The sequence below is a fragment of the Physeter macrocephalus genome, chromosome 20 (assembly GCF_002837175.3).
Source record: "Physeter macrocephalus isolate SW-GA chromosome 20, ASM283717v5, whole genome shotgun sequence".
Classification (NCBI taxonomy): Eukaryota; Metazoa; Chordata; class Mammalia; order Artiodactyla; family Physeteridae; genus Physeter; species Physeter macrocephalus.
Window position 1 is genome coordinate 29780497 of NC_041233.1, and position 15499 is coordinate 29795995.

Consider the following 15499-nt stretch of genomic DNA (forward strand, 5'->3'; position numbering starts at 1 on the left):
CTGGGCTCCTTTGGTGCCCCTGGCAGACTCTGGCTCAGCCCCTGCCCCACCCCTGGGCCACTCTCTGCCCTGGAAATCCTTTGTCCTTTCAAGCATCTGTGCCCAGCAGTGCAGGGACCAGTCGCAGTTCTGACCGGAAGGTGGGTGCACGCGTGCTCAGTGAGCAGGGCACTTTTGGGGGAGCAGTGTCAGGGAGAACCCTGCAGGCACTCCTGGGAATGTCAGCAGGTTCCAGGAAGGATCCGGATTTTGTTTAAACCTTGTGATTTGGGGTCCCACCCATGGGGAGGAAGCCATGTTGAGCCCATTGTCCAGAGTCCGAGGCAGGTGGGCTTCACTGAGACGTCCCGGGGCGGCCAGCAGTTCCTGACCTGGGCCCAGGGCACAGGTCTGTGCTTGGCCCCTCTCCCCCTCTCCGGTCTCCTCTTGGCACCGCCTGTGCTGTCTTCTCTGTCGTCTTGACTCTCTCCTCTTTGCCGTTGCGATCAGCCCTCCTCTGATCCACTCCTACAGTAACAGCAGCTTTTCAGTCCTCCTTCCTTTAGGTGTGTTAGCCCCACTATACAGGTGAGAACACTGAGGCCTCCTGAGGAGGCTTAGCGACTCCCCTGGTGTCTTGTCACACCAAGGTGGAGGCAAAGCCAGCGTCAGGAGCACCCAGTCTGGGTGGGTGAGGTGGGCCAGGCACAGAGTGAGGTGGCCCAGGAGCCTGCTGACCATCCTGTCCTTCCTTGCAGCCCTGCTGTCCTCCTGGTGCGAGGAGCTCGGCCGCCTGCTGCTGCTCCGACATCAGAAGAGCCGCCAGAGCGACCCCCCTGGGAAACTCCCCATGCAGCCTCCCCTCAACTCCATGAGCTCCATGAAACCCACTCTGTCGCACAGGTGAGTGGGCATGCGCCACCAGGGGTGGGTCTGGGGCCCGCTTGGGTGGATGCTGGACAGCCCCCCTTCAAGCCCCCAGGTCTCCTTGGAAATGCCCCTCAGGTGGGAGAACTGGGGTGGGTGCCCCTGAACAGCCGGGAAGATAAAACGTTTTCTAAAATGCAATTGTCGTGTTTTAAATCCTCGTGGGTGAGCGCTGTTTCTCCCCCATCAAAACAGAGGCTGAAAGCTCCGGGCTTACCCAGCCTGACTGCTTTGTCCCTTTGGTGGAGGGCTGTCTCTTCTTCAGGTTCTAGACTTTCGGCAGAAAGTTAGCCTTCCTGAACCCGGAGCCTTCCCTCTTTCCTAAGCAGGGTCTCAGGCAGGGCTGGAAGGGGCTCAGGAAGGTCACCAGGCTGGTGGTCACAGCTCAGGCAGTCCAGACAGGAGCCAAGTGTGGCTGGGCCATCAGCACTGGGCATGGCCACCAGAAACCCAGCATCACAGGTGGGACTGGGCTTGCCAGAGGCCATCAGGCACTGAGGAACTGTCCAGTCTGCCCTTCACCAGCCTCAGAAGGAGCACGTGGTCAGGACCGGCAAGTGCCCCAGTTCATTATCTCCACGTCCCTCGCTGAGCTGGGGATGTTCTCTCTGAGCGCTCTGCGGGCTGACCCTGGAACAACAGGGCCTGTCACTCTGTCTGCTCTCCCTATGCCCAGAGCTCGCTGCAGGACACCTGGGTCCCACCATCGAGGCGCTGCCGGGAAGTCTGGTACTGGCCACGCTTTGTAAATCGAATTGGAGGCAGTTGATTCTTGGAGCCAGAAGGGAACTTAGAGTTCTTCGGTCCACCGCCTGCCCGAGCAGGATGGCTCCCAACATGTGGCTGGTTCCCTGCCTCGGTCAGACCCTTCTCAGGGTCACTGCCTCGTTACACCCTCGGTCAGGACTCTGACGGCTCTGATGCTTAGAACAGCCCCCTTCTGTGGGTGTTTCTGAGGACGGGGTACTGTTGGCATTTGGGCCAGAGTAGTTTTTTATGGTGCAGGGGTTTGCAGGGCATGTCATGTCTTGGTCCCTGCCCACTCGATTCTCCTAGTGACCCCCAGGCGTTGCTAAAGGACTCTCACACATTTGGGGGGTGGAGGTATCACCTGTGGTTAAGAACCACTGCTCTAGAGAGGCAAAACCCTCCTCCGTCCACCTTCCCCCTCTTGCCCCCCCCCTCAGCTAAAAAGCCACAGGTCTTCTCCAGCTGAACTCCTGCCCAGCTGCTGAGTACAGGCTGTGTCTGAGTGCAACCCAAGCTACACACTTTGCATTTACCCTTGTTACCTTTTAGCTCCTTAACTCTCCATCCTGCCAGAGTCGTCCTGCCTCTCATCATGCCACGTTTCATGTCCTTCTCAGCCATCCCTCCTCCAGGTCATTTCAGTAAAGCTGCCTCTGATGGCAGGCCAGCCCCTCCGGGGACCTGCCACAGACCCGCTTGGCCGTGACCGCAGCCAGCCCTTGGCCAGGTCTCTGCTGAGTTGAGCTGAAAGCATGAGACTGCCTGGTCCTAGGGTTAAACAGATGAAGGGTGTCTATGCTCCAGGAGCTGACTCTCACTGGTTGGGGAAATAAGACTCAGTGAGGCAAAATTGGGAGCTGGCAGATGGAGGCAGTGTTAGGGTGAGTGACAGGCAGGTTGGCTTTGGGGTTCTCTAGGAGGAAGATGGCTAGGGTGAGACAGTCAAGAGGCCCAGAGGATATAGGCCTTGACCTTGAAGGACTTGGGCTGGAAGCTGGGCAGATGGCATCCTATGAGTTCGAACTGGCTTTCCCAAGAAATGCTATGGGCTAAAGAGCCACTGGCTGGTACCCAGTGCCCTGCCACACCCCCACACCCCAGCTTCAGCCCCCTGTACGTGCCCATGGAGTGCTAGAGAGGGCGAAGCAGGCGGCCTCTCAGAGAAGGGAGAGCTGTGCTCATTGGAAGACGCGCTAAGTGTTGATGGGTAACAACACAGCTAGGTGACAGGCATTCTGGACCATATCCTACACCCCAAGGACAGAACTGGAACGGAAATGCCCAGAGTGACTTGCCTGAGAACACACAGCCAGGAAGGAGCAGGGCGCTGAACCACACACAGCGCTCTACCCTTCACCCTCCCACTAGCCATTCAAGACCAGTGACATGGTATCTAGTCATTAACCCGATCCTAATCCACACCTCGCCCTATTTCCTGATTTATAGTGGGACAGTTGAGACCAGAAGGAAGTATCATCTGTTGAACAAGGCCCAACCCATGTCCATTCAGACCAGGGCTGTTCTGAGGGCACATTGTGGCCTGTGATTAGAGGTCGGCTGCTCTCTACCTGTAACTTCATGCATTTCCCCAAGGTGGGGAGTCCCTTCCTTATTTCCAGAGAAACTCCAATGGGGTGCATCACCTTCTAAGTCCCTCATGTAATTTCCCAAACAAGAAGGAAAAAAAGTGGAAGAGAAAGTCAAATACTGTCATAGCTAGGAAAGTCTTCTGCCCGCCCTCCTCCATAGCTGTACTGAATGACTTGGAGGAAGGAAGCTTCTCTTCTCATTAAGGAGACCTCAGGCGGGGGGTGAGCTTAGGGACCCTGCGTGTTCAGGATTTGGTGCTCGGAGGTGTGCGGCTATTCCAAGACTCAGGGGTCCTTGTCTGAAGGTTCTGAGGACAAGCAAACAGGAGAGGGTGAGGGAGCCCGGATGCCTGAAGCCCCAGGCCGGTGCTCTAGGAGGCTGTGACTGTTGTATTTCTGTAGTTCGGGCGTCACGGTCACATCCATTACAGGCCATGGAGGTCGGCCCCACAGCATCAGTCTGTGAGTTGGGGCCTGTGCCCATGACCCCTGGAGCCAGCTTCTGAGCGTGCCAGCGGTTAGGAGGAATCCTGGGTACCCACACGTTTGGCTCCCGCTCTATGGTTTGTGGAGCCAACTGTGGGCTCGTCCCCTTCTGGTCCTGACCACTGAGCCATCGGTGTGCCATCCTCCCACTTTATAGAGGTGCGCAGAGCACCGCACAGGAGGAGGGAGGCTGGGAGAGGCCAGCCCAGGGCAGGAAGGGGCCTCGGGCCTGTGGCCAGGCAGCAGGATCCCTTCATAGTCCCTGCAGTGACCCAGACTTGTTGCCAACAAATATTTCTGCCTTCTCCCAGATTTTTAGTGAGTGGCTGAAAAAGCCACTTGTGATTAGCACATTGTCCATGTGCAAATCAGTGCTACAGCAGTAATGGAAAGCCTAATAAATCTTGTTTATACTCTTAATTTGATTACAGTCAAAGTCCACTAGACCTGGGGAAGCCTCCAAGACCAAGGGGTGCCACCCTTCCCCTCCAGGTGAGGGATTTGCAACCCCCTGAGGAGAGGTTCCTGGGAGGGGCCTTGGGCCTCCCCTCGGATTCTGGGCACGGCCCTGTGCTCCCCTTCAGTCCTGAGCAGGGCTGTGTGCTCCACTCTGTATAGCAGGCGGGGTACAGGCCCTGGAGCCAAGCTGCCCGGCATCGAGTTTCAGCTCTTCCATCCTCTCGCTGGGTCACTTTGGGCAGCTCTGTATCCTCTCTCTACCTCCGTTTCCTCATGTGTAGCAATGGAATAACAGCAGCGCAGGACTTAACGCTTGTTGCCAGGCCTGGACACAGGGAGCCCCGTGGACGAGTCATTATTCTCTGAACCCTCAGCCTGGGGCCATCAGACTCAGATGTGCTCATTCACGGTCAACCAACAAAGAAGGGATCAAGCAAAACTGACTGCCGGTCCTCTTCTTTCCTTGGTCCCATCACACCACCTTCACCGCTTTTCATTTTTAGCTCTTTTTTGTACAGCCACACAGAAAGCTCAGTTTGTAATAGACCCCTCTTCTTGCCCTCAGGAAAAAAAAAAAAAAGCAATGAAAGGGAGACTGAAGGATCTATAAATCCGTCAGTTCCAGATTGCCAAGATGCAAGGATCTTTTCCTTTCCTCCTTCCTCTTGAAAAAATTTAAAACCCTCTAATACGCAGTTAGCTGCACCAGTTCCTCTCTGAGTTTCACCGCAGGGAGGAAAGGAAGCGGTCCCCACTAATTGTGATGATGGAGAGAGCTGCTAATGGTCCCCCTAAATTAAAGATGGTGAGAGCGTCAGCTCCTCACTGGCTTGGTGTGTCATTGGTGGTAACACTACAGCCTTGCGCAGAGGCGGGACCAGTAGAGCCGGATGAGGGAAGTTAATTAAGGTCTGACGATACCCTTAATAGGAATTTGTTATTTCTCCCAAATAAAGTGGCTGTGAGAAGTGCAAGGGAAGAAATAACGCAGCCCTCCTTCCCGCTTCCCTCCATGAATGTCTGTGTAGACACTTTCACAGGAGGTGCCCAGGAACCAGGAATCATCACTCCCTCTTTACTCATTTTCTCATATATAGCAAACATCGGTCAGTGCCCATGGGGCTGGCAAACAGACATGTAAACCGTCTGCTGTAACTGCAGTGTGAAGAGCTCTTTGTAAAATATATGAAAAGAAGTGCTGAGGGAACAGAGTAAAATGCCCTTGGTGGTCTGCTTAGGAGAGTCACAAAAGGGAGCATCCAGGCTGGGCTCTGAAGTATAGATAGGAGTTTATGAGAGAAAGGAAGGCAGAGGAACACTAAGGAAAGCCTCAGAGCCTTGGAACATATGTTCGACAGGCAGGAATGATAATAACACCCCCTCCCATTGATAGCCTATTTGCAAAACTTCTAAGCACCATCACTGTATCATCAAGTAAATATGGGTACCTCCACCCCAATTGAGCTGGAGAAACGGAGAGAAAAGTATAGGTACAGTTGAGCAGAGACTGTCTACCAGGCACTGTGCAGAATTTTACCTGTATTTGTATGTTTCATCCTAAGAATATTAGTATTAGTCCCACTTTACAGATAAGAAAGTTGAGGCTGACTTAGGTAACACGGCTCAGGTCATAGAAATCATCAGTGGCCTACCAGAGCCAAGGTTTGACCCCAAAGAATCTAAGTTCCGAGCCCAGATAGTTAACCACTGTGCTTTGAGGCCTTCCTCTGCCATTTGAATATTAGCTAAAAAAATGTTTAGTCAGAGTCCTTGAATATTTGCCAATATACTCTCAGTCCAGGCCAAAGCTAGTGACTTGGTGTGTAAAGTGTTTTTTCCTGGGACAATATTTGGGTTTTGTCTGCAGCCAGTCTTTGAAGCATAACTTACGTCTCCTGTGTGCCTTCTCTGGCTGGCTTCCCCAAGAACTTTTAGGAAGTTATGCCTCTTCTTAGAGTTCTCGTGGACTTCTAGATGGCCTTTGTAATGGATGCTTCCTTGCATTATCGCCATCTTTGTACAGGGAAGCGCCACCTTACTGGACCCTAAGTTCCCTGGGACAGTGGCCAGGCCCACTATCAACTTGACTACCTCTGGGAGCCTGGGAGCCTCAGATCCTAAGACATGTGTCTGTTGAGCCCACTTCAAGGGATTAAATGAGTTCTTGGGTGAAAGTCACTTCACACAGTCCCTTACATGTAGAAGCCACTCAATGAATCATAACAGTGGTAACAGCAGCCAGTAGTTCCAGGGTACCCGGGTGTATTAGGCCTTGCCTTACCCATGTGAGGTCACCTAATCCTCATGACTGCCCTCTGAGTGAGGGGCTCTTCTCATCCCTGGGTGTGGCAAGGGATGGCACACTGAGGCATAGTGAGAGTGAGTAGCCACTTCATTAGCTTTCCTCTGTCCCTGTCCCTGGAGGACAGGACCTCTCGCTTCCTGGGTGCCGGTGCCCGTGTGGTCACAAGCACACTGTAGGTGGTCAGCAGTCAGGCTTAATGAATGAATGCGTTCATTCATTCTAAGGCATCCCTCTGAGGTCAAGCACAGAGAGGTGGTGTTTCTTTCTGGCACTTTTATTAGAAGCTTCCTGAGCCCTGCAGGTGTGTGAAGACATCATGCCAGGCACAGGTAGTCGGAGAACCTGGGGCTCCTGGGGCAGAAGGAAAAAGGCAGGAGGGGGCTTCCCTGGTGGCGCAGTGGTTGAGAGTCCGCCTGCCGGTGCAGGGGACGCCGGTTCGTGCCCCGGTCCGGGAAGATCCCACATGCCGCGGAGTGGCTGGGCCCGTGAGCCATGGCCGCTGAGCCTGCGCGTCCGGAGCCTGTGCTCCGCAACGGGAGAGACCACAACAGTGAGAGGCCCGCGTACCGCAAAAAAAAAAAAAAAAAAAAAGGCAGGAGGGCTTTCGCTCAGGCTCCCACTTGGGCCCCAGAAATGTGAGGAGAAAGTGGAGTTCAGGCCAGTGGGTGGGGCGAGGGCTTCCTGGAAGAGGTAGCCTTTGGAAGAGGAGCCTGGAAAGGATGAGTGGCATCTTTCAGGGTGAGGATGAAGCATCCCAGGCCGAGAAGAGGCACAGAGGTAGGGAAGCAGCTGCCCCTGTGTTGGGAGTTTCTTGGCAGGTAGAGCGCTGCTGAGAATCCTAGTGTCTTCTGGCACTGGTGCCTCTGTAGGTGGAACAGGATTCTTGGGGCAGGTTTGGCTGGACAGGACTATGGCTGGGGGTGGCTTGTGGCATGAGACCAGACCATGCTGGATTGCAGGTGTGCAGAGCCGGGCAGGACTACTAAGAGTGTGTTCTCAGATCCCAGGGGTGCTGGCCTCCCTCTGAACCAGGTATGGACAGGTGGAGGGAAGTGGTTCCCAGCGGGCAGCCCTGAAATGCCAGGGACCTCTGACCTGGGCTGAGCATGTCTGCTGGGGAAATAGTACTTGCAGAGAAGGGACACAGCCTCCAGCCACCCCCAAGCCCCTAGGCCTCCTCTTCAGCACCCTGAGCCCCTCCCACCCTGGTAGGGCCCAAGAGCCTGGCTGGTCCTTGATCCTCGGGCGCCGGGAGCCAGGCAGCACCCCCCCCCCCCCGCCCCCGACAGCAGTGTCTGAGTCTGGGCAGGGACGTCGGCAGGGCTGGCTGATTGTCAAGGCAGAAAAGGAGAAACATGTTATTGCTGTCTTTGTTTTGTTATGACACACCACGTCAATACTTAATGGCATAAAACAACCACCATTATATTTTGCTCACAATTCTGTAGGCCAAGAGTTGGGGCAGGGGTGAGCAGGGATTAGTGGTTGTGTCTGCTTGAAAATGAGGGGACTCACATGGAATGACTTGAATGGCTGGAAATGATTAGGATGGCTCTCCGAGAGCCATATGTCTGGGTCCTCATTTCTTCCTCAAGTGGCATCTGCTAGGGATGGAATGCCCAAATGGCTCATTTATTTGTGTGTCTGACCCCTTGGTTGAAATGACTAGAACATCTGGGGATGGCTGGCCCCTCTCCCTGTGAGTCTAACTTAGTCTTCTTTGTAGCATGGCAGACTCGTGGTAGTCAGACTTATTACATGATGGCTGGCTTCCCCCAGAGCGAGTGTTCTGAGAAAGCCAGGAGGAATGCCAGTCCTCTTAAAACTAGGTTGAGAACTGGCCAGCATTACTTCTGCTGCATATCATTATTAAAAGCAGTCACAGGGGGCTTCCCTGGCAGCGCAGTGGTTGAGAGTCCGCCTGCCGGTGCAGGGGACGCCGGTTCGTGCCCCGGTCCGGGAAGATCCCACATGCCGCGGAGTGGCTGGGCCCGTGAGCCATGGCCGCTGAGCCTGCGCGTCCGGAGCCTGTGCTCCGCAACGGGAGAGACCACAACAGTGAGAGGCCCGCGTACCGCAAAAAAAAAAAAAAAAAAAAAGGCAGGAGGGCTTTCGCTCAGGCTCCCACTTGGGCCCCAGAAATGTGAGGAGAAAGTGGAGTTCAGGCCAGTGGGTGGGGCGAGGGCTTCCTGGAAGAGGTAGCCTTTGGAAGAGGAGCCTGGAAAGGATGAGTGGCATCTTTCAGGGTGAGGATGAAGCATCCCAGGCCGAGAAGAGGCACAGAGGTAGGGAAGCAGCTGCCCCTGTGTTGGGAGTTTCTTGGCAGGTAGAGCGCTGCTGAGAATCCTAGTGTCTTCTGGCACTGGTGCCTCTGTAGGTGGAACAGGATTCTTGGGGCAGGTTTGGCTGGACAGGACTATGGCTGGGGGTGGCTTGTGGCATGAGACCAGACCATGCTGGATTGCAGGTGTGCAGAGCCGGGCAGGACTACTAAGAGTGTGTTCTCAGATCCCAGGGGTGCTGGCCTCCCTCTGAACCAGGTATGGACAGGTGGAGGGAAGTGGTTCCCAGCGGGCAGCCCTGAAATGCCAGGGACCTCTGACCTGGGCTGAGCATGTCTGCTGGGGAAATAGTACTTGCAGAGAAGGGACACAGCCTCCAGCCACCCCCAAGCCCCTAGGCCTCCTCTTCAGCACCCTGAGCCCCTCCCACCCTGGTAGGGCCCAAGAGCCTGGCTGGTCCTTGATCCTCGGGCGCCGGGAGCCAGGCAGCACCCCCCCCCCCCCGCCCCCGACAGCAGTGTCTGAGTCTGGGCAGAGACGTCGGCAGGGCTGACTGCCACCGTGGGCCCATGGGGGCGAGTGTCTTTTCCGCGCCAGCAGGAGCCGTCTCCCCAGGAGATGAGTCACAGCCCTGTCGGTGCGGCTGCCACTTCTGCTTTTGCAGCAGGTGCGAGTGGGGGCGAGCAGGTCCCCGAGACCACCCTACACGCATGTGCCTGTCTCCCCCCGCACGCGTGGAGAGCATTGTGCCAGCGGGGCCTGTGTGCACGCACGCACACGTACGTGTACCCCGCACACGCCAGTTGTGCACCTGGGCTCTGGGGTAACCCGTCCAGCCGAATGCAGCGGAATGCCCAGTTTGGGAACCTTGGTTAAGTTTGCTTCTCACTGAGCTTGGGGCGGAGGGGACAAAACAGGAAGGAGCCGGTTTCCGCCCACAAGGCCCACCCACGAGCTGCAGGGCAGTTGGGAGCTTGCTCGAGGGCCTGTATCCCAGGGAGCCGGGACCTCCCCGCCTGAGGAGGTGAGGCAGCAGCTGTGGGTCCCCGCCAGGCTCGGAGGGGCTCCCAGGGGGCTTTACTTCCTGAGCCTGCCAGGCGTGCACCTCGGCTGGAACCAGACCACAGCCTGGAGGGTTGGTGGGAGCTTATGGGGCAGGAGTTCTGGCGAGAGAGGACAGACTTGGGCCTAAGCTCTGCTCAGTTGCTGGGGTCCTGTGTTGAGTCCAGGCACACCTAAGGTGAGGGCCCCAAAAGGAGGGCGGGTGTCCAGGGTCTCCTCTTTGTTGTTTAAAACCATAGCCTGCAGGGCCTCCCTGTGAGACTGGCGTGCCAGCCCTGGGACCAGCTGGTACCCCCGGGTCCCCAGTGACCTCCTGGGAGAACGGGGCTTCTTCCAGCCCAGCTGTGCTGAGGTGCAGGCCCTGCTTGTTTTCCTGTGCTTCTCTGCCCCGTCCGGGCTCACTGGGCTCCCCGGCCCCCCAGCGGTGCCCCCCAGATGCAGAGAGTGTGAGCTGTCGGTCACCTTTGGCCTGTGCATCTGGGCCTCACCCCCTTTCCACGGACCCACATCACACCTGGCCTGCAGAGTCAGGGGGCAGTCAGGCTGGTTCCCTGAGGACGGCTCCTCTCCCCGCAGTTCTAGTCCTGCTGTTTTCCCCAGAAATCATGAGTAATGCTAAATAAAGCCTGTGTCACTTTCCAGTTAAGAAAGCCTTTTTGTCTGCAGTCTCCTCTTTGAGCCGTGTCGGACTTAGGCCACGGAGGCCCACGTTCAGACTAGCTGGCCTGAGATCCACAGTAATGTGCGCATTTAATGTGCCCGAGACCCAGGGCACATGTGTGCTCATGCATAACATCAAGAAGTCAGTTCAAGGGATGATATTCCTCCTTACTATGTGCTCACACTTGATTACTTTCTGTTTTATTCCCTCTTTTTCCCCCCTCATGGGTCAGTGTCACAGCGCACTCTTGTGTCATGACCTGCGGTCTGAAGACACAGAGTAGAGCGGGTGTGGGAGTGTGTTGTTCTTACGCCCATTTAACAAATGAGCGCACAGGCTCGGAAACTTGCGCCGGGGCCCTGAGCCAGGGAGGGGCAGGTGCAGGACTTGTACCCACAGAACCAAAAAAAGGCCAGAGAGGAAAAGGGATTGGGGCTGGGGGGTCCTCTTCTCCCAGGAGGTCAGGACAGCCGCTCCGGTGAGGTGACTTCTGAGCAGAGACAGGAAGGAAACCGGGGGCTGGCCAAGCAGAGAGGGTGTCCAGGCAAGGGGGCGGCAGGCAAGCATGGGCAGTCAGTGACACGGTCCTCCCTCCAGTCTGACCCAACTTGACCGAGGGCCCCGCCTGGCAAGGAGCAGGGCACAAGGCTCAGACCCCCGGCGCCCCTCTGCCCACCTGTCATGCAGTCCTGCGCCTCCTTCCTGGAAGTCTGACCTCTGGGCTGGCTCCCCACACCTCCATTCCCGGTTGCCCCGACCTCTGGGGCCTGGGCTGGCTTCTTGGCTGGGGTATGAGTCAGCTTTTGCTTTCTGCTGACTTCCTGTCATGAAGGCACAAGTCATACAGAGGCATGAGGTGCTTTCCTACCAAGCCACCCTCCTCCAGAAGCCCCTTCTCCCACCTGCCCCCACTCCCCGGCTACCCAGCAGTGCTGCCTTGCAGGCCTCATCCCCATCGGGATGCCGTGGGCAGAGGTGGTAGCACAGCTGTGAGTGTTCTGCTTTTCTGCTTTTTCTGGGGCCGTGTCTGGGGTTTTCTCTCGGTAAGAGGTGCTGGAGAGTCAGCGCAGGACCGGCTCCAGGGGAGAGGAAGCCCCAGCCCAGCACTCCTTGGGGGTGGCACCCCTGGCAGGTTCTTTATACTGTAACCTCGCTGGCTCCTTCTCGAGCCTGTGCCTCTGCTCTTCTCCCTGGGGTCTGCTGGACCTCACTCTCCATCTGTACCATGGCAACTAATAGAAAGCCATCTCTGAGCACTTATGGTATGCAGGGCGGGGCATCGGGCCTTCTGATCTTTGGGGGCTCCTCGGGAGCTGTCATCAAACAAGGTGGGTACTGCTGGGACTACAGAGGAGACTGGGGGAACAGCTGGGGCCAGGGGCTCCCAGAGAGTTGGGAACCAAAATGGGAAGGAGGGTAGGGTGGGATTAGCAATGGGGTAAACCGTTCTGCTGTGTGAGTTTGGACTGTGTGTGTAAACGCTGGAAGCCATTGAAGGAAGGTCTTTGATTGTGCCGAGTGTCTTAGGTGTTTGAAGGAAATTGGCTTGGCAGGGAGGTGCACGAGAGATCGGGGTGGGAGCAGGGGAGGAAGCACAGCAGGTAGGCCAGTAACTGTCATCCAGGAAGAAAACCTGACATAAGGAGGCTCCTTGCAAGGACCAAATCAGCCAGCCACCTCACTCTGACGGGTCAGGAGGAAGGGGAAGAGCCGAGACTTAGACTGGAGCCCTTCTGACCTTTTCTGAGAAAGGACGGGGTAGCTTTGAGGGGAAGCTGGTGCGGAGGAACCAGAGCTGTTTCTGGAGAGCCACTTAGAGCAGAGCATGGTCAAAGGCAGAGCTTAGATTGAGCCTGCAGGTCTCTCTTCCTCCGTAGCATGGCCTGTGGACTTGGGCTAAGGTGAGACAGACAGCCATGGGGGTGGCACGTCCACAGTGTTGGGGGGAGAGGTCGCTGTCATACGATTGGTCACCTTACAGGGTGCACCTGTTCTGCATTGACACCGTGCCAGGCCTAGGGGATCCGGAACTGACTGAGAATGGGGGTCACCTGGGCTTGGCTGGGAGCCGCAGAGCATGGTGGGGTTAGTAGATGGGGCATGCCTCTGTCTGTGCCTGTGTCTGCAGCCCCTGAGGATCCCCACCCTGTCTCCCTCTGCAGTGATGGGTCGTTCCCCTATGACTCTGTCCCTTGGCAGCAGAACACCAACCAGCCTCCCGGCTCCCTCTCCGTGGTCACCACGGTTTGGGGAGTGACCAACACATCCCAGAGCCAGGTAAGAGCCTGTCCTCCCCCCAGCAACAGCCCCTCCCAGGCGGGGTCAACCCTCGAACCCTGAGGCCCTCGGGTCACCATGCCATGCTAGCCCTGCTCACTCTCCCAGGCTCTCCCCGGCTGGGAAGACCAGCTTTCAGGGCACACCCAGCTGTGGACACACCTCCACCCAGGATGGGTCCACACCTGCCCCAGGAGGATGGCCCCTGGCCCCTGTGCACTGCCCCAACCAACCCTAGGACCTTCCTGAGGGAATGTTTTTCACCTGACACACAGCAAGGGGTTCTTTCCTGGCCGGCATTTACTTTGGTTGGATAAACAGGAGAACTTCCTGGGTGTTATTGGCCTCAGGGCTCCAACACCTGGGGTCTCTAACCCTGGATGGCCTGGGCTAGATTTCAAAAGATTTAGCCTAAAACTTGTGACAAACTCCACTGCACATCCCTAGTCAACCCTGCCTCCGGCTCTTGTTCCTTCCTCTCTCCTCCACTCCTTCCTCTCCCTGCTGCTGGGCCTCTGCCATGGCCACATGAAAGGCTCAGGGCCGCTTGCCACCCTGGGGGGAACCAGCGCGCTTACCTGTGGTCTCGGGCCACAGGGAGCCCCTCGGCCAGGACCCTGCTGCCCTCTAGAGCTGGTAGGTTGGGCTTCTCTTTGCCCTCACAGAGCGGCAGCCCGGGGCCTCTGTGTGGCGTGACCCTTGGGCTTCCAGGTGGCTTTGCAGGGCAGCAGGGCTGAGAAGTCCAGAGCTTTCCCACCTGCCACCTGGTGCTGGACCAGCCTCACCGCCTTCCATCACAGGCTGCAGTGCTCATCTCCGCTGCCTGCTTCCGGGCTGGGTTACCCGCTTCTAATACCATGGCAACCGTCCGTGCCCAGATGAAATTTTTTTAAAAACCCGCCCTTTTTCTCCTCCTTTTCCTCCGTCGTCCTTCCTCTGTTTTTCCCTCTCCATGCCACCTGGGGTACCCACTTGGGTGACAGCCCCTCTCTCTGCCCACAGGTCCTCGGGAACCCTATGGCCAATGCCAACAACCCCATGAATCCAGGCGGCAACCCCATGGCGTCGGGCATGACTACCAGCAACCCCGGCCTCAACTCCCCCCAGTTTGCTGGGCAGCAGCAGCAATTCTCAGCCAAGGCCGGCCCGGCTCAGCCCTACATCCCGCAGAGCATGTACGGCCGGCCCAACTACCCTGGCAGCGGGGGCTTCGGGGCCAGGTGAGCAGGGAGCAGCCTTTGCAAGGGGCACATCAGCCCTGCCCTTCCCCTCCAGGCAGGCTTAGGAGTCAAGTGTGAATCCCAGCACGTGCTTCCTGGCCTGGGAGGCATGGGGAGCCTGGCGCTCCCCTTCTCCTCAGGTATCCCATCTGCCTGCGGGGCACAGTCATCTCCCATCCTGGGGGCTGGCCGGCAGGCCGGACGCTGCACGGCCGGGGCGCCTTCTGAGAGCCGCCGAGCCCGTGGGGTTGAAGGGCTGCAGTTGCATTTCTCAGATGACCCTTCTCTGTGTCATGTCTTTATACGTTGGGAGACACTGAGAGCCGGGCGGCAGGAGGGTCAGCTCTGCTCTGCTGGTGTGGAGGAAGAGATGCAGGGCTGGGGTCCCTCGGTCCAAGGCAGGGGGAGGGCGGGGAGGGGCGGGGGGCGGGGCAGAGGCACCCCATTCCTCCTCTCGCCGCCCGCCCCGCTCTGCCCACGGCTGCCCTGTGGCCTCACCCCTGCCAGGCACCCCGGGGCCAACCGCAGCCCTGCCACGTGTCAACGCAGTAGGGCCTCGTGGTGAAGCCCAGCTGCATCCCCACCTTGCTCTCCCCTGCCGGAGGCCCTGGGCCGGTTGCTCGGGTTCTCTGAAGCTAGGTGTCCACCAGAAGGTGGGCTGACGGGTGTGGCCGAGGGCGCCATGACCTAGTGCCTAGGAGCGATCGCCGGCTAGCCACGCGGGTGGGGCTCCAGGAACACAGCAGCTTGGCGGCTTGGTGGTTGTCAAGTGGCACGAGGGGCTGACAACCCCCAGGAGGCCCCTGTCCCCACCCGGCTCTTAGTCTAGACCTCCGCCCTCTGTGAGCTGTGGACACAAGGGCCTGGCACGGCCTGACCTCTCCCTCTCCGCCCAAGGCGGGCGTGTCATGGGTTCGTCTTGAGATCCAGGCAGCATCTAACTCTCCCTTCTTCTCTCCCTCGCAGTTACCCTGGGGGTCCTAATGCCCCTGCTGGCATGGGCATCCCTCCGCACACCAGGCCGCCCGCTGACTTCACTCAGCCGGCAGCCGCTGCCGCAGCAGCTGCAGTAGCAGCAGCGGCGGCCACGGCCACAGCCACAGCTACGGCCACTGTGGCAGCCTTGCAAGAAACACAGAATAAGGATATAAACCAGTATGGACCGGTAAGGGCCACACTAGTCCTGGGCCACTCAGCCAGGCAGACAGCCCCTGGGATCAGAGCCAGGGGTGTTGGTGTCTGTGTGCCGAGGGGAGCTGATGGCGTCTGGGTGCACTTAGGTTTTCTTAGAAGCACAAGGAGGGGTGTGTGTTAGGGTGTGGGCGTATCAGTGTGGTTGAGAGTGGTGGCGGTGTGTTTGGGAGCTTGTGTTTGTTCTGTGTGGGTTGGTGGCTCGTGTGTGTCTGTGTATGGGGAAAGATGTTCCATATTGCAGTCTGGGCCTCTACTCACCAAAGAGCGGGCTATGTCTAGAGTAGCCTTGTCACCAGTCTGTCCCGTCC

The 15499-nt window shown here is 57.5% G+C and overlaps 1 protein-coding gene across 2 annotated transcripts in view; it reads left to right on the forward strand.

The window, feature by feature from the left end:
• Positions 1–738: 738 nt before the first annotated feature.
• ZMIZ1 (zinc finger MIZ-type containing 1) overlaps positions 739–15499 on the forward strand; it is a 37798-nt gene continuing 23037 nt past the window's right edge. For both annotated transcript variants that reach the window (XM_055080931.1, XM_055080930.1), the window contains exons 1-4: positions 739–882; positions 12663–12777; positions 13780–13997; positions 14964–15162. In XM_055080931.1, the coding sequence (XP_054936906.1) occupies positions 830–882; positions 12663–12777; positions 13780–13997; positions 14964–15162 (585 nt within the window). In that variant the 5' untranslated portion in view covers positions 739–829. The remainder of the gene's footprint in view (positions 883–12662; positions 12778–13779; positions 13998–14963; positions 15163–15499) is intronic.